The following is an 18,249-nucleotide window of genomic DNA, read 5'->3' as shown; positions in this document are numbered from 1 at the left end:
CCTCTAATACTAACACTGACCCCATATCTTTTCCACCCTCAGCCTGGTTTGGAAACGTTTCTCACCCCTGTAGAGGTGAGAATCCCCCCTCACCCCTGCCTACATGAGCTCCCCTCCAGCCCTTATTTCCTCTTGCCGATGCGGGCCATTAGCTCTGCGTTGGCCGCTGCCTTGGCTCTCATGTCGTGGTTCTTCGCCAGGTCTATTAGAACGCTGAGGATGCTGGTGGGAACATCAAGGGAAAGGGCGAAACGTGACCCCTGGGGGGCTCTCTTGGGGACTTGGGCGGGGCGAGGGGCTCTGGCTTGTCGGAGTATTGGATGGTACTCTGGGGGGAACAGGGACTGGAGGACACCACTGCGGTTTAGAATGTGGACAGCCAACAGGTCTCTATCTATGTCTTCTCCCAGCTTTTCACTGCTGGCCGTGTCCCTCCGCTGGCATTGGATGCAGCAGGGCAGCAGAAGAGCCAGGCACATACACAAATGCATGCCTCCCATGGTCAGCACACTTGGTCTGGGGTAGAAAGACACAAAATGGCTCAAAATCACAAGCTCCAGAGTGAAACTCATGCACTTTAGAAATCCATTAATATAAAGTAAATCCATTAATATACCATCACTTCCTTGACCTATGTAATGGGTCACTCCATGGGATGTAATTGCCGTCATTAATAGTTACCCACTGTGATTTACATGTCAGTGGTTCTAACTGATACATAAACTATTTCTATTTTCACCCAATACATCATATTATATGTGTAGAAATACAGCTGTTGTCTTAGGGTTAGCTGTAGGTTAAACTCAATTTCAGTTCAATACTTGCCCCAATTGTGGGTCACCACAAATAGTACACAAGGTACACAAATGGATTTACTCAGAAATGTGTTCATCATTCTGGGAAAGTAGATGAAGCATTTTTAAGTCCAATAAGCATAAGTGCCAAGGACTTACCCAATGTCACGGCTCTGGAGTAGTAGTGTTCCAAAAAGGCACTTGTCCTGTTCCTCTTTGAACCAAGCAGTTGTGGCAATGTGTTTATCTTCTGTCCCTCTCTGTTCTTCTCTGGTTGTCTCTCTATCTCTCAGCTTCTTCTGCACAGCAAGTGGAGGAGCATCCACTCATATGCAAGGACCAATGTTCAACTGGACTCGTCTCTCGTTGCCCAAGACTCTCCCTCTCTTTCATTCACGCCCCACTGCACAGTCACATCACCCCTTTCTCTCAACCTCCACCCCCTGTTCTCTGTTTATCTTGTTCATCTTATCTCTCTTGGCCGTCCTCTCTCATTTCATCTCATTTCCTTTTCTCTCATTGCTATCAACCTCTTTGTCTAAAAATAACGTGACGTTAATTACAATATCTTGCCGTCTTTGTATGGAGTATAAGATTCCCCCGCCCAACCCAACCCCCCACCACCTCCACTCTAAACTAAGTATTGTGTATTCTGTGTGTATGAGCACGAATGTGTGGTCATCTCTCATGTAAACACATCCTTGGCTTTAGACAGAGACGCTGGGTTACTGACATGTCCTGTATGTATGTGGAGTTTTCAATGCAAATGTTTTGAAAATGCAAGGCATATGCACATCCAAAAACTTTGTGCAGATGCACTCTCTCTTCAATCAAGTATCATCCTGTAGATTGTTTCATTTCTTCAATTCAGATCAGCCTTTGATTGACGTCACAGTTGAATAATATAACGCATTATTTGAGCCATGTATCAATGTTGTGTTCAACTGCACTTTGAATAATGACAGGGTTTACATATGGGTCTCGTGGAGAAAAGAGGAAAAACCAAAATGAGTAAGAGAGGAGAGGAGCAGCTAGATTAGATTAGATTAGATTAGATTAGATTCAACTTTATTGTCATTGTGCAGAGTACAAGTACAGAGACAACAAAATGCAGTTAGCGTCTAACCAGAAGTGCAAAATAGCAGAAAGTGCAATGAACAGTATTTACAGGTAGTGCAATATATGAGCAGTAAGTAGTGCAGTATAATATAAGTAGTGCAGTGTAAGCAGTATATGAGTAGCATTAGCATTATAGCAGAGTAAATAAGTTACAGTATGAACAGTGTAGCAGCATATGAACTGTATAGGTATTATTTTGCATATAGGTAATGCAGTCTAGCAGTATATATATGTATTAACAGTAACATGAGGTAGATAGCAGAATAAATATAAATATGGGATGCCGTATGAACAGTATAAACAGTATAAACAGGTATGTACAGTATGTGCAGAGTATTAACAGTAGTATTAAGAAAATATAAGGATATGTGCATTATGTGCATTATGAACAGTATGAACAGTATGGACAGATATGTACAGAAGAGCAGTGGTATTGAGAGCAGCTAGAGAGAAAGCCTGGAAATGCTGTCAACCCCAGAAGGTTGAGAGAGAAAAAGAAGCCTCTTTTGTTTCCGGTGTCACCTCCAGCCTAGCCCATCAAGACATTATCCTCATCTGTGTAATGATAGCCATTGTTTTACTAACACAGACTAAGTTAAGGGACTGGACCCCCAGGGCCACTAAGAGAGGGCTCCGCCTCAGTGACCCCTATGTGTAAACACAAAGCAGGGGTCATGTACACATCATACATTACATACACCATCGTTAGATCAGCATATATGAGGGGTGGGAGCAGGCATGTGGGGGTGGGGACGATACAAAGGCTTATCTCTTAGTCTGTACATATGGGAGGGAACAGGCCTAAATTGAGACGACTTGGGCCTTACTTTGACTCCCAGAAGGAACATCTAAGTCCCACCAGTAGACCCAGGATCCAGAATGACTCCATGGGAACTGATGTCCAGTCAAGTACACACAGGCATGTCCTGACTTGTAGCCTGGGGTCTGATGTTTGTTCAGAAGATATATCCTAGATGGGCCAAACAAGATAGCCTCATTAAAGATAAGGAGAGGTTCTGAATCTATACTGTACAGCAATGAGCTCTCTGTCTACTGTTTGTCCAATCAAAATGGCTAGAAACGCATGTTTGAGACCATTCCTCATTCCATTCCGTGCATTACAATGAGCCTGTCTTCCGATTTCTACCTCCACCAGCATCCTCTGACAGCAAGGTATATCCAATTATTATGAGTATGAAGGAAGTTGCCGCTGATTCCAAAAATGGTTCAGAGATACATTTATAGAGTAGCGCTGGAGCAGAGATGAGGGAGGAGAAGTGAGGTGGAGAGAGCGTGTTTGTGTGGTCTGTGTTTTGGTTTGCTCTCTTCTAGCCAGAAGCTATGGGATAAAAAAAGAATCTGCATACACAGAGCAACATTGACCGCATCAGGAGTTGAGGGGATAGTCAACCCGAGCATCAATAAGAGAGTAAATGACCCTAACATCCGTCTTCTGTAAATGAGCTCTTCTCCTTCACTGAAGTGTAAATGCTAACCGTAGCAGTTTGAAATGCAGTGCTGGTGCACAGTAACAAGTCCTGACAAGTCCATTCATCTGATCTTGACCAAGCTGACTGTCTCTTTATATGTCAGTTTTTGTGTGTTTTCTCTCTTAAAGAGTGACAGAAACATATAGAGCATGTAACTTTGTGGCTCATAGCTCTGAGATCAGCAGTGCAGCAACACAAATCAATTATATGCCACGATGCTGGATTTTAATCTAATTTGCAATGTTGGTATGCATATCAAATTGATCTTTATACAACAGAAAACATGTCATATTTGCCTTTTTCATACATGAAAGGCTATTCTCTCTCCTCAATAAAGCATTGCAAAAGAAGGTATTGTCCCTCTGCTGGACATAAGTGATCGCTGCAGGTCAACTGTAATGGGAGCAACTCCAGGCCAGTTCCCTTACTATTCCCTGGCACCCTTCCCCTGGCATGCATTGAAATAGAACCAGGTCTGGGTGGTTGAATTCTATCCTCTTCAGCCTATTCATGTGGCCATCCCTCTAACCTAACACTCCAGCCTTTCATACCAAATTAACCAATAGATCATATGATGGCAATTGTGCAATCATCATAAAATGAGAATGATCCGTGCACACACAAAACGACCGTTTTACAATGTTTTATTTGAATTTGTTGGAATGAGCGCTTCTGTTATGTACAATAGAGGACAGAAACAAAACGTTACATCAATTCATAAATACTTCTGCTCCACATTTACTGGTTGTACAGTGCCCTGATTTTACTGTATATGTATGACTGAATGTGTTCACACTTCCCCCTCTTTCCCCCCTTCCCCAAAAACAGTTCCAGATGCTCAGTAAACAACAAGTAGCTGTGTATTACAATCTTTCTCAAGAGGTAATCATTTGATAATTACAATGAAACAAAACACTCAGGACTTACACACCCCAGGTCTCCCTCTCGTAACCGACTAAAGCTATAGCAGGAGGGGGAGAGATGGAGAGATGGGGGGGGGGGGAGGAGGAGAATGGATGGAGCTGATAGCTGTCTGTGCAGATGAGCTACGGTGATGTTCCACAGACCTTCACGCTTGTTGTGATGAGAGTTAAAAGGGGAGGGGGGGGGGGGGGGGGGAGTGGCGGCGAGAAGGGCAGACGTCGAACACGCGAGGAGGAAGGGGTCTTAGAATCGGAGCCAGTACATGCCACTGCGCACTCTGTTGTAGTCGGGCAGCTGCTCAACAGGGCCTGTGAGAGGAGGGTGAGGGGGTAGTGAAAAAAAGAGAGGTCAGAGCATTGCAGAGCTAGGTAGCCACACACAAGGACACTTATACTTACTGTGGTCTCAATGACACCATTAGGAGGGCTGGGATGTAATACATATAACTCACCGACAGCAGACACGGCCGGACACACGTCATAGATGTATTTGGAGCAGACATCACGCACTACTTTGGGTGTCACAGCCTGTGGGGGAGAGATGAGGTGAGAGAAGGATTTAGAAAGAAGGACGGATAAAAAGATAGGATGTAAGAGACTTCAGAGTGAGATCAGGTTAGGGTGTGTGTGTGTGGAGTAGGTGTGACAGGAGTGTGTTGTAGCTAAGTCTATAGGTGGAATGTGGTGCAGGGGTAGGTAGTAGAGGCGGGCGTAACAGTGGTGTGGTAGTTGAACTCACGTCGATGCGGGCGTCCCACTCAGCCAGGGGGATACGGCGGCCGTAGTTCAGGACATGCCTGCCGATGTCATCGCATACCGGCGTTGTTCCTACGGGAGAGAAGAGCGGCAGCATTAACCAACGGAGGGGTAGTATGTGTGTGTGTGTTTGTGTCAGCAACATGAAAAGGCAGGGAACGCACCATCGAGCTGTCCGACCAGGCTGGCCTTCAGGATGTTCTTGGCTCTGGCAACATCACTTTCGGTTGTTGAGGTGCACAGGTTCATCCTGCAGGAGGGGAGAGTGTAAGGCTCATCATCATCATATGAAATATATACACAACTTTGCACAGGCTGAGCATACGTTAGATGAACTAGGAGTGTGTGTATGTGTGTTTTTATTCATTTGAGATGAATGGGGTGAATAGTCAGTGTGTGTGTACGTATTAGGTGATGACACACTAACCATGCATTCTGTGACAAGTGCATCATGTCATCGATGTTGAATCTGTCGCACACAAAGTAGATTCCCAGCAAGCCGGTGTCGCTGTAGGAGGAGTGGAAGGCCTGGTAGCTGTGGCACAGAGCTTCATCAGCGACCTGGCGAGCCAACCGGCTGCTCAGATGCTACACACACCCACACACACACACACACACACAAACACACAGAAAAGGCCGGCTATATTAACCATTGGAACAGAGCATGGTATGGTCAGGGACCCCATCATTACAAGGACTGAGAAGAGTCTCCCATGGGAAGGGGCTGCCTCTCATTCCTGTACTACCACTGATAGATGACAGGACTGGATAGGTCATGGCCCATGGAAGTAATATGGTGGAACCTATCAGATCAGCGATGGAGGACAGACACGGCCAAGAGAAGCTCAGGAAAGGGATCCTAACATCCTCACCTTTCCGCCACCAAAGGTGATGTCATAGCTGCCGATGATGGCGTTGGCCACCATGAGAGGCACAATGTCTGGGCTGGCAGCGCTGGCACCCTCCACAGCGATGGCAACGTGTGCCAGGGGGATGTTGTCATCGCGCATACGGATCTGCAGAGAAACGGAGGGAGAAGGGACCAAACGGAGTGTGTTACTTATCTGAACAGTCATGGGACACACGGACACACACACACACACCTCTCACTTCACTGCCTCACTACACACACACACACACACACACACACGCACGCACACAATTCTCTCACCTCACTGCCAGTGAAGCGACAGGGGGACAGAACAGGCACAGCATCATCCTGATACTCAAAGGAAACGCTGCTGAAGTGCTGCTTGGCCAGCCCAACCAGCTCCTCATGATTCACACCTACACAGGAGAACACCATCACAGAACAATTAGAACGCCATCAGGATTTCGCATGCAGTAGCCTATACTTCCACACACACAGCAGTAATTAGGAGCCCTACCTCCAGCAGCAGCAAGCACCATACGAGGGGCCTTGTAGTGGCTGCCGATGTACTCTACCAAGTCCTGACGGGTCAAAGTCCTGAAAAAGAGAGACACAAAAAGTGGTATTGTTTCAAAGTGCTCTGAAATGTAAGGAAGAGTGTTGAAGTCTCCATGTAATCGTTTCCAAATATCTCAGGGTATCTTAAAAAGTCAATCTGTTTTTCTGTAAGAAAAGACTGTCTTGTGAGCCATTTACGTTCAATGTTTAACAATTCGTTAGCAGCCTATAAGTGTGTCTGATGTGAATTTATGCAGCATTTCTGTTGGCAGTTGGATGCTATGACACTTTTGGTGAGTTACTTTGTAGCTAGCTTTGTAAAAATGTTCTATTGTACAAACATAAGTTGCAATATACACCACTGTGCTAGCTCAAACAAGATAACTTCAACAATGTCATTTTCCTACTGTTGTATTTTGAACAGTCTTGCTGCATTTTACCACAACATTCTAAATGGCCGGTTTCATCTAGTCTCGGCAGTAATCAGGAACGGTTCTGGCTAAAACGGGAGGATGTAAATGTTAACAAATTATATTACTGGTTTATTTAATTGAGTTATACCTGGGTCGTCATCGGTGTATTAAAATCAGATCTTTGGTTGACGCAGCGCGAGGAGCCAATACCACACCCAAAAGAAAACAAGCTGTACACTTGAGGCGCACTTTTCACACTGCTGTCATCGCAATGGCCCTTCATCATACTTTTGTCAATTTCAGAGTTACTTTAACCTCATAGTGTGGAACCATATAAAAAATCTGGTTTTTTTTACTACATGGCTCATTTAATCTTTAGAGTTAATGTATGCATAACTGCTGTTACGTTAGTCACGTGTGTGTGTGTGTGTGTGTGTGTGTGTGTATTAACCTGGCATTGGCGGATGGCCCCAGCACGCTGTGTCCCAGTGGGGTGCCCTGGAAGGCTGTAGCGTGCAGCAGGTCCAGACACACGTCTTGCAGGCTGCCCTCCACCTCCTCCAGCTCCCTCAGTACCACCCCTCTCTGCTGCTCAATATCAGCCTCGCTCAGAGCACTGCTCTGCACCACCTCAGACAGCAGCTCCACAGCTAGGGACAAAAGAGAGTGTTACACACACACTTTAATATGCATATAACCCTGTTGGGTTAAACACTAGGTAGTATGCTATGTCTACTATGCTTGGGTAGCTATATGGAGTATATGGTTTGCTCACCTTTGGGCAGATCCTTAGCTAGGGTCTTCATGTAGTATGCAGTGTGCTCGCGGGAAGTGTATGCACTAAGGTGGGCTCCCATAGACTCCACCTGCTGTTCCAGGGCAGCCTGGGGGTGCTTCTTTGTCCCCTGGGAGGAGGAGAGGAAAAAAAGAGGAAACACAAGTGTGTGATACCCTGGTTTGTGGTTCAGTCCCTGTTTGAAGCCCCCCCCCCCCCCCATATAGACACTCAGGTTCAAGAACACCATAAAGACACAGCAGAGATTGTTAGCTGGAGTGTACCTTGAAAGCCATGTGCTCCAGGAAGAACCCTGTGCCATTGTTCTTCTCACTTTCATAGCGACTTCCACAGTTGATCCACAGTCCAACCTGAGACAAGGGAGGGGAGTTACTCAGTAAATGCCATTATCGACATACAGGCATCCAATCAATGTCTGCCAAAACATTCCAAGTATTTTGAGTGTTTGATCACAAGAATTCAACAGTCTTGGTACTGATGATGGCATCATTTGTTTGAGGAGTCTTATTCCTGTGGATGGTCTGTCCCTTACAGTGCATGTGGCATGTCCCGTCTCCTCAGAGGCGATCCTCAGGCCATTGTCCAGGGCGCTGAGGCGGGTCTCAGGGGCTCCCAGAAGGCTCTGGGCATAGGACACTGTTGCCTGGCCACGTCGCAGAGACAGTAGGATGGGCTGAAGGAGAAAGAGGGGTCATTGGATTAGTATGTGGCCATAACAGCAACTGATACATTAGTAAGAACTGTTATTGAGGTTGTGCCAAGACCAGAATGGCTAAAATGTCACAGCAATCGGTAGGTTTCAAGGACATGGGCGACACGTGACAGCCCATCACGGACACACAACTCCAGAGCTGTAGGTTAGTTGTAATAGACATAGCCACCCATATAGCAACATCATAAAGGACACATTTAGCTAAGGAGTTGGTTTATAACGTTTAATTCGATTGTTACGTTCTTGACAGCACTAAATATGTAGTAGGAGAGATCTACACGTGATCCAGTGATCGTAGGGGTACTCTGCTTCTGATCCCACGGCTAGTTACTGGAGGCAAGTTATTTTTAACTTCCCCGAGGGTCCATCAACAATCTCATTCACATTGCAAGCAGTAGATAGCATCCTGCTTGAAGTCATCAAACATCATACACAAGCAATGAGTCTATACGGTTACAATGTTATATGGTTCAGTTTAAGAGTCACTTAAACTACGGCGGTTAGCAACTCGTCGGCGAACTATACCAGCATCCGGCTGGCCAAAACGTCAGGTGAGACGATCAAGCTAACGTTAGCTTGCTAGCTAGCTAGGACAAGTAAGGACAACTCGGAAGGGTGATAAGAATGACCTTGTTAGCTAGCTGTAAACAGAGACAAGATCAAAGCTAAAATGTCTTGACTGAAATGTGCAGAACATGGATGTCATTAATCTGGCAATATAAGGCTTGCGCCTCTCCTGTCAGTGAGTTGACCTCCAAGATAATGCTAGCTAACTGGCTAGTCACTGTGCTCTGTGGTTACATAGCTATGTAGCGGCTAGTGAACTAGCTAGACCTATTCTTCATTAACGTCGCCATGGTTTGGAAATGTTGTTCCGAACCAACGATCTTACTTTTCTCAACAACCTTACATACCGTACTGATTACTATATTGTTCCTAATAACTTACGTTACGGGCTTTGGCGAGGGCTCGACCCACAGTGCTACCGACTCGGCACACGGACGCTGCCATCTTTTCCTGGCAAATATTGAAGAGTCTGCGGCGCGCACGAACAGACGCGGCCGTCCTCGTTTGGAGCTGAGTTCTGTGAACGACAACAGTGGAATTCCGCCCACTTAGCTTAGGACTTCTTCAAAATAAAAGCGCCCACCGTTAAACTTGTTTAAGAATTTAGAAATACTAAATGTGGATAAAGAAACCACAAATTACATGTAACTATATCTGGAAATAAACATTTAATCCTCTCAATGTATTATTTGTGTTTTTAAGGGTTAAGGCTTCTAATATCCTAATTACCCTGATGAATGTCACGGTTCCGCCTGGCCACCAGAGGGCGGCAGAGATCGCCCCCAGAGACTGGACTCCCAGGTGTTTCTCATCCTTACTAATTAACCTCTCCATAAGAAGGTGTTTTCTGTTGTTTCATCATTTTTGTGTTATTCTCTAGTATTTCCTTTGTATAATACTGTTCATTATCAGTAAAGTGGCCTATTTGCCTTCCAACTAGTCATGGGAAACCGAGGCTTTCTGAACTGTTTGGGCTTTCACCAAATTGTGCCAGAAAACGGTTCATTACTCGGAGCTTTTAACACATTGTCCATGAGTGACACCTGCCGGCTAGACGTGAGGTTTGCTGATTAAAATGTTAAAATTTGGGGTTCGCGTCCCACAACCTACTTCACCTTTTGCTTCCAGGTTTTTTTTATTTTCTAAAAGTGTGCATAACTGGTATTATTTAGGATGCTGAAGACAAATGAGTATAATAAGCTACACTAAATAATATAATTATTTCAACAACAATGGGAAGATTGTGGTTTCAAAGAAAATGACATGCCAAACATCGCCAGGTGCTAACTCAAGATGGCCTAGGGAACACAAAATGGGCCATACATAAAATATTGGTTGAAACTCACTTGATATGTATACTATGAGTGTTGCTGAGTACATGATAGTAAAATCATGTTTAGCCTTGGAAAATATTTTGTGTAAAGTCCATTATGTGTTCCCTATGCAATCTCGAGGTGCCACTTTGAACTGTTGGGCCACAGTAAAAGGCCAGGAATACTTTGTGTAACACCCCTCATGGTTGAAACTCACTTTATATGTATACTAGAAGTGTTGTTGAGTAGGTTAGCAGTAAAAATCATGTTTAGCCTTGGAATATTATTGGTGTACAGTCCATTCATTATATGTGCCCTATGTAAAATTACAAGGAATTGCACAAATATGTACATTATAATAATCAAAATTAGTTTTTTGAAATTGTACACACTTTCTGTTAGGTAATATTTCATTAACTCATGAAACATATTCTTAAATATTGTGATCCCAACACTTTACAGTGATCTATTACCTCGCGCTTTTATTTTGAAGTCAAGAAACCGAAAGTCTTATTGTCGGAACGTGCCGAAGACACCGGTGACTGTAGTTCAGAGAACACAGCTCTCGACGCAAGTGCAAGACCAGACCAACAAAGAGAAAATATTTGACAAGACCAAAATGATCCTTGTAAAAAAAAACAATTTCAGTACAGCTGATGATATCCAACAAATTTTGCATACGTTGTTTACCAACAGCGGACCCCAATACTGAAAACATTAAAAAAAAACTCACAATATATATATTTTCTTTCATTATCATTTATAATAACATTTTACATACATACAATAACATACAATTATTTATCTTGCAGTTTACACGTTAATAGTTTAGATAAAACCAATGGGAGGGGCTCAAGATTTCACATGCCCCAAATTTTTAAAATCACTTGAAATCTATTTTATGACATAGGCAGTGCCATGACAAGTTGTACATGCCAAAATGTAATGTTAATCATAATTATTTGTTCACCTCCCATAGGCTGAATTGGGTGAATTGTGCCTTTTGTTGCACACTCATAATATTTGTATAGTGGTAGTTTGAGGGGTAAGTAATAAGGTCAATTACCTCAAGACTGAAAATGAAAGTATAGGTCCAATACTGACTTTATTATGAGGTAGGCCTACAATGTTTGAGTGCAAAAAGACAGCTTTAAAAACAAGTAGCAGCAGTGAGTGAATGGTCCGGCAACCCTCCCCTGTCAGGAGCTCTTGTGAGTTCCCCTCCCTGCACATGTGGCCCTGATCACCCTGCGGTGGATGTTCTGGTGTCTGGAGAAGTTATGGAACCTGAACCCTGCATTTGGGACCAAAGGAGCAGGCACAAGCACGAGAGGGGGGTCCTTGTCTGGGTCCTGCAGGCTGATCACCTCCAAGGGAAGGATGGGACATTGGTGGTGGGTGTCTGCGACAGGGTGCTGTGCTCGCCCTGACCGGGGGCTCAGCACCTGGGGTCTCCGCCAGCAGTCCATGGAGCGGGACTGGGCCCTGGGGGGCAGATGAAGGGAATCCACTACCCCCAGGCCCAGGCCTAGACGCTGCAGCCTCCAAGACTCCCCAGGCAGGGGCCGCTCAGGTGATTGTGGGGGCTGGACCCCGATGTTGCCGAAAGTGAGCTGTCTCACCACGGCCTTGAACCACCTCTTATTGTGGACCTTGGGTTTCTCCACCCCTGTCTCATTCTCCTTGCTTTGTGGAGGACGTCTGAGCCCTGACTGGTTGGTTCGAGGCTCAGAGGGATTAGAGGCTTTTGGAGGAGGGGGACGGGGACGGGGTCGTTTGATCTGGGAGCCCTCGACAAGCAGGTTGACCCCCACATACTGAGGCACCTCCACTGCTGCCTGGAGAGAGAGAAAGATAGAGAGAGAAAGAAAGAGAAAAACTGCTTGAGTAACACTACATTACAATACAAAGCACAGTCCCACACACAGACACAGACACAGGCACAGACACACACACACCCCACCTGCTTGTATATGAGCTGAAAGCCTCCGGTGTGTGCCCCTCGGTCGAATCTGCGGTCTAGGACCACACGTAGTGTGTCCTCCTGCACGGCGGCACATAGACGAGCTGTCACAGCCGTGGAGGGGGCCATGGTGGGGCTGGCATTGATCTCAATCAGCCAGGGCCTCAGGTCACGACCTAGGGAACACAGGACTTTTATCTATATATCTTGTGCTTTATATACTGTATGTCTTACATGTTGCATGCTGCATATATGCAGCCAATGAGCACCCAAACCCCATCTCTAGATAATAGGCATTACAATTACCAAAGCTGCAGCACTAACTTAAATCCTGTTAACTCTGTTCTGGTCTAGCCTGAGTGCCAACTTGAGCAACTTAGCTTAACTTCTCAGGCTGGCACTCAGGTTATTCACTGCCAATGAGGACAGATACGCTGGAGGTAACATGATACCTAGCATGAAGTCAGCGCCGTACAGCTCAAAGCTGCCGCGACGTGACTCCACGAGGTCCTGGGCCGTCTGCAGGGCGTGGACCACTGCCTTCTTCATCCCTGGGACCACCACAGACCCCCACTGAGACACCCGGCCCTGCCCAGACAGAAAGGCCCGGAACTGGTCACACGACCACATGTTGTCCTCAGGCACCTCCGGGTGTCTCTGCTGGGAGGGCTGGAAGTGCTTCTGGATGGAGTTGTTACACAAGTGGACAGAGCTGGAGGAAGGGGGGTGGAGAGGAGTAACGAGAAAGAGAAAGAGAAGGTTGGAGGTGGATGAGGAAAGAGGGTGTCATCATCATTACCTTCACTCTGCTCTTCCACACTCATCTGTTGTCTCAACTGAACCCTTTTCCTTCCCTCCTCTCTCTGACCTTCTTTTCCCCTCTTCCTTACTACTCTCCCCTCTTTCCTCTCTACCCCCCCTATCCCCTCCTCTTTCTCCCCACCTCTCACCTGTCCAGTGTCTCCACTGAGTAGGGCTGGGTGGAGAAGCGCATGTAGCACTTTTTATAGAACCAGACAGTGAGGGGGTTCCAGTCAGTCACAAGGAACCACTGGCGCAGGTCGAACTTGGTGCCATGGACCAGCAGGGGGCGCTCCAAGTACTTCTGCACCACCCACTTACTGTCCTTGATGAGGGCGGGGTCACTGTCTACCAGCCTCAGGATGTCATCCAACCTCTTGGCACACATGATGCCTGGAGGGGAAGAGGGACAGTTTAGTTGATCATCAGTTGAGGGAGCTCAAGAGCATGTCTGGGAATGGGAATATTTATATCTGTGGAAGTCTGCCTTTTGACAAAAATATCATCGTTTTGTAGGAAAACAAAAATAAAATAAAATGAATGAAGAAACACAGTGTCCATATGCTCTCTTCTTCTCCTATTGGAGCTCACCTCTGCCCCGGGACTTGGCCCCAGGTTTGACGATCCAGATGTTGTGAATTCCATCTGTGTCCAGCTGTGGACTGACCTCCCGGAGCCTGCGCAGCATGGCCTGACAGCTGTCCACATAGTGAATACTGTCCTCTATCTCTACTCCATCACTGCGAAATGGAGACAGTGCCACTGAAACACACTCATAGAGAGATACTGGAGAAACATAAGAACAGGGACATGTAATTATCACGCACTACATGGAGCACTCACTGCACAGTGAGGTAGTAATTGTGGATGAACTCAGTCCACTGCTCTTCCGTTAGGGCTGGGGGTGTTTCCAAGGAAACATCTATGTCATTGTGTTCCAAACTGTCCAGGAAGTCCTGACACACTTGTAATGCGCTGTCAATCACTCTGGAGGTCACCAATGCTATGGTTCGGCGCTTGTATTGCTTTTTCTGCCCTGAAGTGTGGGACAAGAGTATGGAAGCTCTAAAATGTATGGAACCTCTTGTGTGTAACTCATCATTTTGTGAGGGATGCTACTCACCCTGATTTGATTGATCAGTTGACACACTTGTTCCACCTCCCTCTCCCTCTCCCCATTCACCCCGACTCCTTTCAACAACACACTGCAAAAGGCTGCTGCAGGCTGTCCTCCTGTAGTCCTCTGTAGAGAGAGAGAGAGAGAGAGAGAGAGAGAACAAATCAAATATGGAGCCAGATGAAGGAGAGGGATGGTGAATAGATCAGCAGTGATAGAGAGTTTGGGATTTCCTAAAAAGGTAATGGTAAGAAAAAGAACACAAACAGGGAAGACAGGAATGTAAAAATAGAAGGGGATGAAAACCAAGCAAAAACAAGAACAAGTGTACAGTAAACATGTTGTCTCCCATGAATGATGTAGTGCCCCTCCTTGTGTGAATTGTTGACAATTATTCAAACGTTTGACTGAAAAGTTAGTGCTTATTTGATTAATTTCCAAGGATTTCACAGTATTATTTGAAAACAGTCAACTGGTCAAAAGGTGCGGTGGTGTGGTGCGCTCACCTATTGGCACCCTATTATGACGTTTTTAATAATAACAACCAATAACTTTAGCTGCACTTCACAAGATGAATCGGCTAATCTCCTAAACAATCTCTATGCCAAGACGCTACTTTCACAAGTTTCGTCAAAATCGGGCCAATCTGTTACGGTCCCTCCCCCTAACCAACCCTCCTACACCACCTTGAGGCCCCGGCGGTCATCGCTGGATCGTCCAGCTCCCAGTCGACAGCGCACCTGTTTCCTATCACCCATCAGCACACCTGCAACCCATCGGCAATCACCTCCCTACAAGAACCCTGCCTGAACTCCACTCCAGTGCCAGAACGTACTGTGTCTACGGTAATCTTCCACATAACCTGCAGACGCTTCAGCCCTCGCAAGTATCCCTACGTGTTCCTAGTGTTTTGTTAACCTTGTTCTCCTGTGCCCCTCCAGAACCCTCGTCTCCCTCGGATTCTGTTATCCCCTTCCACGGACCCTACCCCTACCCCTCTCTGCTAGTGGATTCCCCCGTTACCAAACCCTGGACCAGACCCCGATGACCCCCCCCTTGGATTATCCTTCTCTCCCCGACCCCTCTCAGCTACTGGATTTCCTATTACCGAACCCTGGACCGGACCCCGACGACCCCCTCGGATTATCCTTCTCTCCCCTATCCCTCTCCTCATAATATTATTATTATTATTATTAAATACGCCTTCGGGCTATATAACCATGTCAGTGTGTGCCGTCATTTGGTTCCTCAGACGTTCGCGAGTAACACAATCAGTGTCATTTTGTAAATGCCGCATCTGTATTGCAAGACGCATCATTCACCCAAGTTTCGTCAAAACTGTCCCAGTGGTGTCGGAGATAAAGCGTGTGACATATGAACAAATAGAGACTCCATAGTCCACTCCCTGATTTCATTGTGGGGTACAAAGAAAACAAATGCAGAGGAAGCAAATAAGAGGTAAACCTGGACAGGGGGAAAGAAGAAGAACAGGGATGTTCTGACCAGTGAAAGCATGTTTCTCATCCTCTGCACCCAGCCTATAGCAGCGTGGGAAAAAGGTGTCAGGGTCTGCAGCATCGAACCATCGCAGATTCCTCAGGTTTACACACAACCCCACCTGAGAGAGAGATGGAGAGTGAGGAAGATGGCAAATGAGGGAAATAGCAAAGGAGAGGAACAAAGGACAAAAATAGGGAGAAAACAGGCATACATTAGTACAAATAATCAGAGATGAGGGAAGGTATATAAATAGCTTGTTGTAAAGGACAGCTTTGTTCTGGAAACTTCTAAGTCAGTCACATCAAACCTTGGTGGTGAAGGTGCCTGCTTTAGCATAGTGATTCGTCATCTGTTCCTTTTGCAATGAGCGGTTGTCGATGGTCTCTCTACGTGTTGTCCAATAGAAATATGTCATTTCATTGCGCACCATGCGAGACTGGAACATAATGGAACATTGGCAGAGGAAAGACAGATAACAGTTTGCTACAACTATTGATCATGTAAATGGATACGGATATATCCCCCCCATCCTATCATCTCACACCAAACACACACACACACACACACACACACACATACATACACACACACTCAACAGGTGTTTTACCATGAGGTCATACATGTCATCTGGGTCTTCCTCTTTCTCTACATCCTCTGGACTGTCTGAACAGAACAGAGAGAGGGAGATCAAAATACCAGTCAGTCAAAATACCAAGTATTCTACCATGCAAACTCATGACAGAAATATATCCTACAGTTAAATGGATATTTCCTCACCAGCACCATCATCATCGGTGTCATCAGCATCATTCACATCATCATCCTCATCTCTGCGGTGGCGGCTCCAATGCTGATTTGGACGAGCTAGACGATGCTCTACCCAGCCTCTGGCTCTCAGGGCAGCCCGAACTACAGGGTACGGACCCTGTATGGAGAACACCTTACGCATCTGAGAGAGAGAGAGAGAGAGAGAGAGAGAGAGAGAGAGATAGACAGACTCCCATATTTGCTAGGCGAAAGAAATACCACAGTGTGCCGTCACAGCAGCAAAATGTGTGAGCTGTTGCCATAGGAAAAGGGCAACCAGTGGAGCACAAACACAACCGTAAATAAACCCTTAATTAACTATTTATCTATTTTTCCTATAGTACGTCAAACATTTATACAACACTGCACATCGTCAATAATGTAACATTTTAAATGCCAAAACGTTTACATTGTTTTACGTTAACTATCCTTTTTAAACTCTTGTGTGTAATGTTTACTGTTAAATGTGTATAGATTATTTAACTTTAGTTCATTTGCTTTGGCAATGTAAACGGTTGTTTTCCATACCAATAAAGCCCTTTGAATTGAATTGAATTGATCTTGCCGGCTTTTACCTTTACAGCTTTGTCCACCAGGATCTTGACTGCCCGCAATCTCTCTAGGTTGATGACGGGCAGGTTGAGTAAGCTGCGTCGCACTCTACCCTCAGGAGGTGGCGCTGACACACACACACACACACACACACACACACACACACACACACACACACACACACACACACACACACACACACACACACACACACACGCACACACACACACAAACATGTCAACATACACAGTCATATCCACATTGAGTGCATTGTAAAGTTAGTTCATTCTAAGTTGCTGTAACCATCCTCAATTTGTGTAAATCCCTGTTCACTGTGTTGGGTATAAAGGTAATGTGTGTACATTGTATTTGCTGTAAGTTCTTCTCTGTGGTGAGGTTCAGTAGTACTTGGGTGCGTCGCTGACACAGGGCTCTACTCTGGTGGTCTTTAGAGGGGTCTCCTCTCTCTCCTGCAAGGTCTGAATCTGAGGAGAGAAAACACACGTTTATCCATACATCTAGCAAAGATACTGTATGCAACACACTCAATTCAACACAATAAAACAAAACATAAAAACACATTGCTGTGACAGTTAAGCTGAACAATTACCCAAGGTATAAAATAGCTAATAAACATCATGACATACATGTGTTTCAACATCTCCATGTAATAAGCACATCAGATAAATATGTCATGAACTTCTCCTACACAGAGAATTGTAATTGAAGCCTAAACGTTGACCTTCTCAGCCCACAACCAAACGAGCAAACACATGAAACTTTAATGCCTAGCCTCTGTATTCACACATTCGACAACCTGGCATTTTGAAGTGTGACCTCATAATTTATTTAACATTCTTTACATATTGTATAAACACAAGGGCCAAACCCTCTGGTAATGTAAGACATACAGCAACACCCCTATACTGTATTTGCTGAGTCCAGGGGGAAAGAAATGTTAAGTCACACAGAATAGTTATTTAAATGGTTAGGTCACACAACTGTAACTGACAAGTATGAGATTGGAGCCTACACAGACAGATGGTTAGGGCAGGCAGGGTACTAGGCAGGGTATACAGTAGCTGGTCTCTCTCACCACTGTCAGTACATGGTGTTGGACTTCCATCAGTGCTTTGACCTCCCTCCTCCCTCTGCCCATGATGGACACTTTTTCTGGGCTTAGGAGCCTCCATGCAG

At 45.5% G+C, this 18,249-nt stretch overlaps 1 protein-coding gene across 1 annotated transcript; it reads right to left on the bottom strand.

Annotated features, from left to right (window-relative positions):
* Window positions 1-4,031: 4,031 nt before the first annotated feature.
* On the bottom strand, window positions 4,032-16,527 carry LOC310803429 (cytochrome b-c1 complex subunit 1, mitochondrial-like). The gene is made up of 22 exons (XM_083668182.1): window positions 16,471-16,527; window positions 16,301-16,356; window positions 16,001-16,129; window positions 15,697-15,811; window positions 14,200-14,319; window positions 13,920-14,112; window positions 13,668-13,816; window positions 13,226-13,469; window positions 12,728-12,987; window positions 12,276-12,451; window positions 8,253-8,393; window positions 7,984-8,070; window positions 7,700-7,829; window positions 7,376-7,574; window positions 6,471-6,550; window positions 6,254-6,369; window positions 5,955-6,098; window positions 5,510-5,670; window positions 5,247-5,332; window positions 5,066-5,154; window positions 4,779-4,854; window positions 4,032-4,635 (listed from the first exon to the last, which is right to left on the bottom strand). The coding sequence occupies exons 2-22, from the start codon at window positions 16,313-16,315 to the stop codon at window positions 4,571-4,573; spliced, it is 2,775 nt and encodes a 924-aa protein (XP_083524308.1). The 5' UTR covers window positions 16,316-16,356; window positions 16,471-16,527; the 3' UTR covers window positions 4,032-4,570.
* Between the last annotated feature and the right edge of the window lie 1,722 nt (window positions 16,528-18,249).

Source organism: Argentina silus (genome assembly GCF_951799395.1).
Source record: "Argentina silus genome assembly, chromosome: 4".
Lineage (NCBI taxonomy): Eukaryota > Metazoa > Chordata > Actinopteri > Argentiniformes > Argentinidae > Argentina > Argentina silus.
This window is presented reverse-complemented; position numbering and strand designations above follow the sequence as displayed.

Coding starts and splice junctions, on each gene's coding strand:
- LOC310803429 (XM_083668182.1), bottom strand. Junction 15,812..16,000: donor CAGGCACCTTCACCACCAAG/GTTTGATGTGAC, acceptor TCTCTCTCTCAG/GTGGGGTTGTGTGTAAACCT. Junction 13,470..13,667: donor GGCCAAGTCCCGGGGCAGAG/GTGAGCTCCAAT, acceptor CTTCCCCTCCAG/GCATCATGTGTGCCAAGAGG.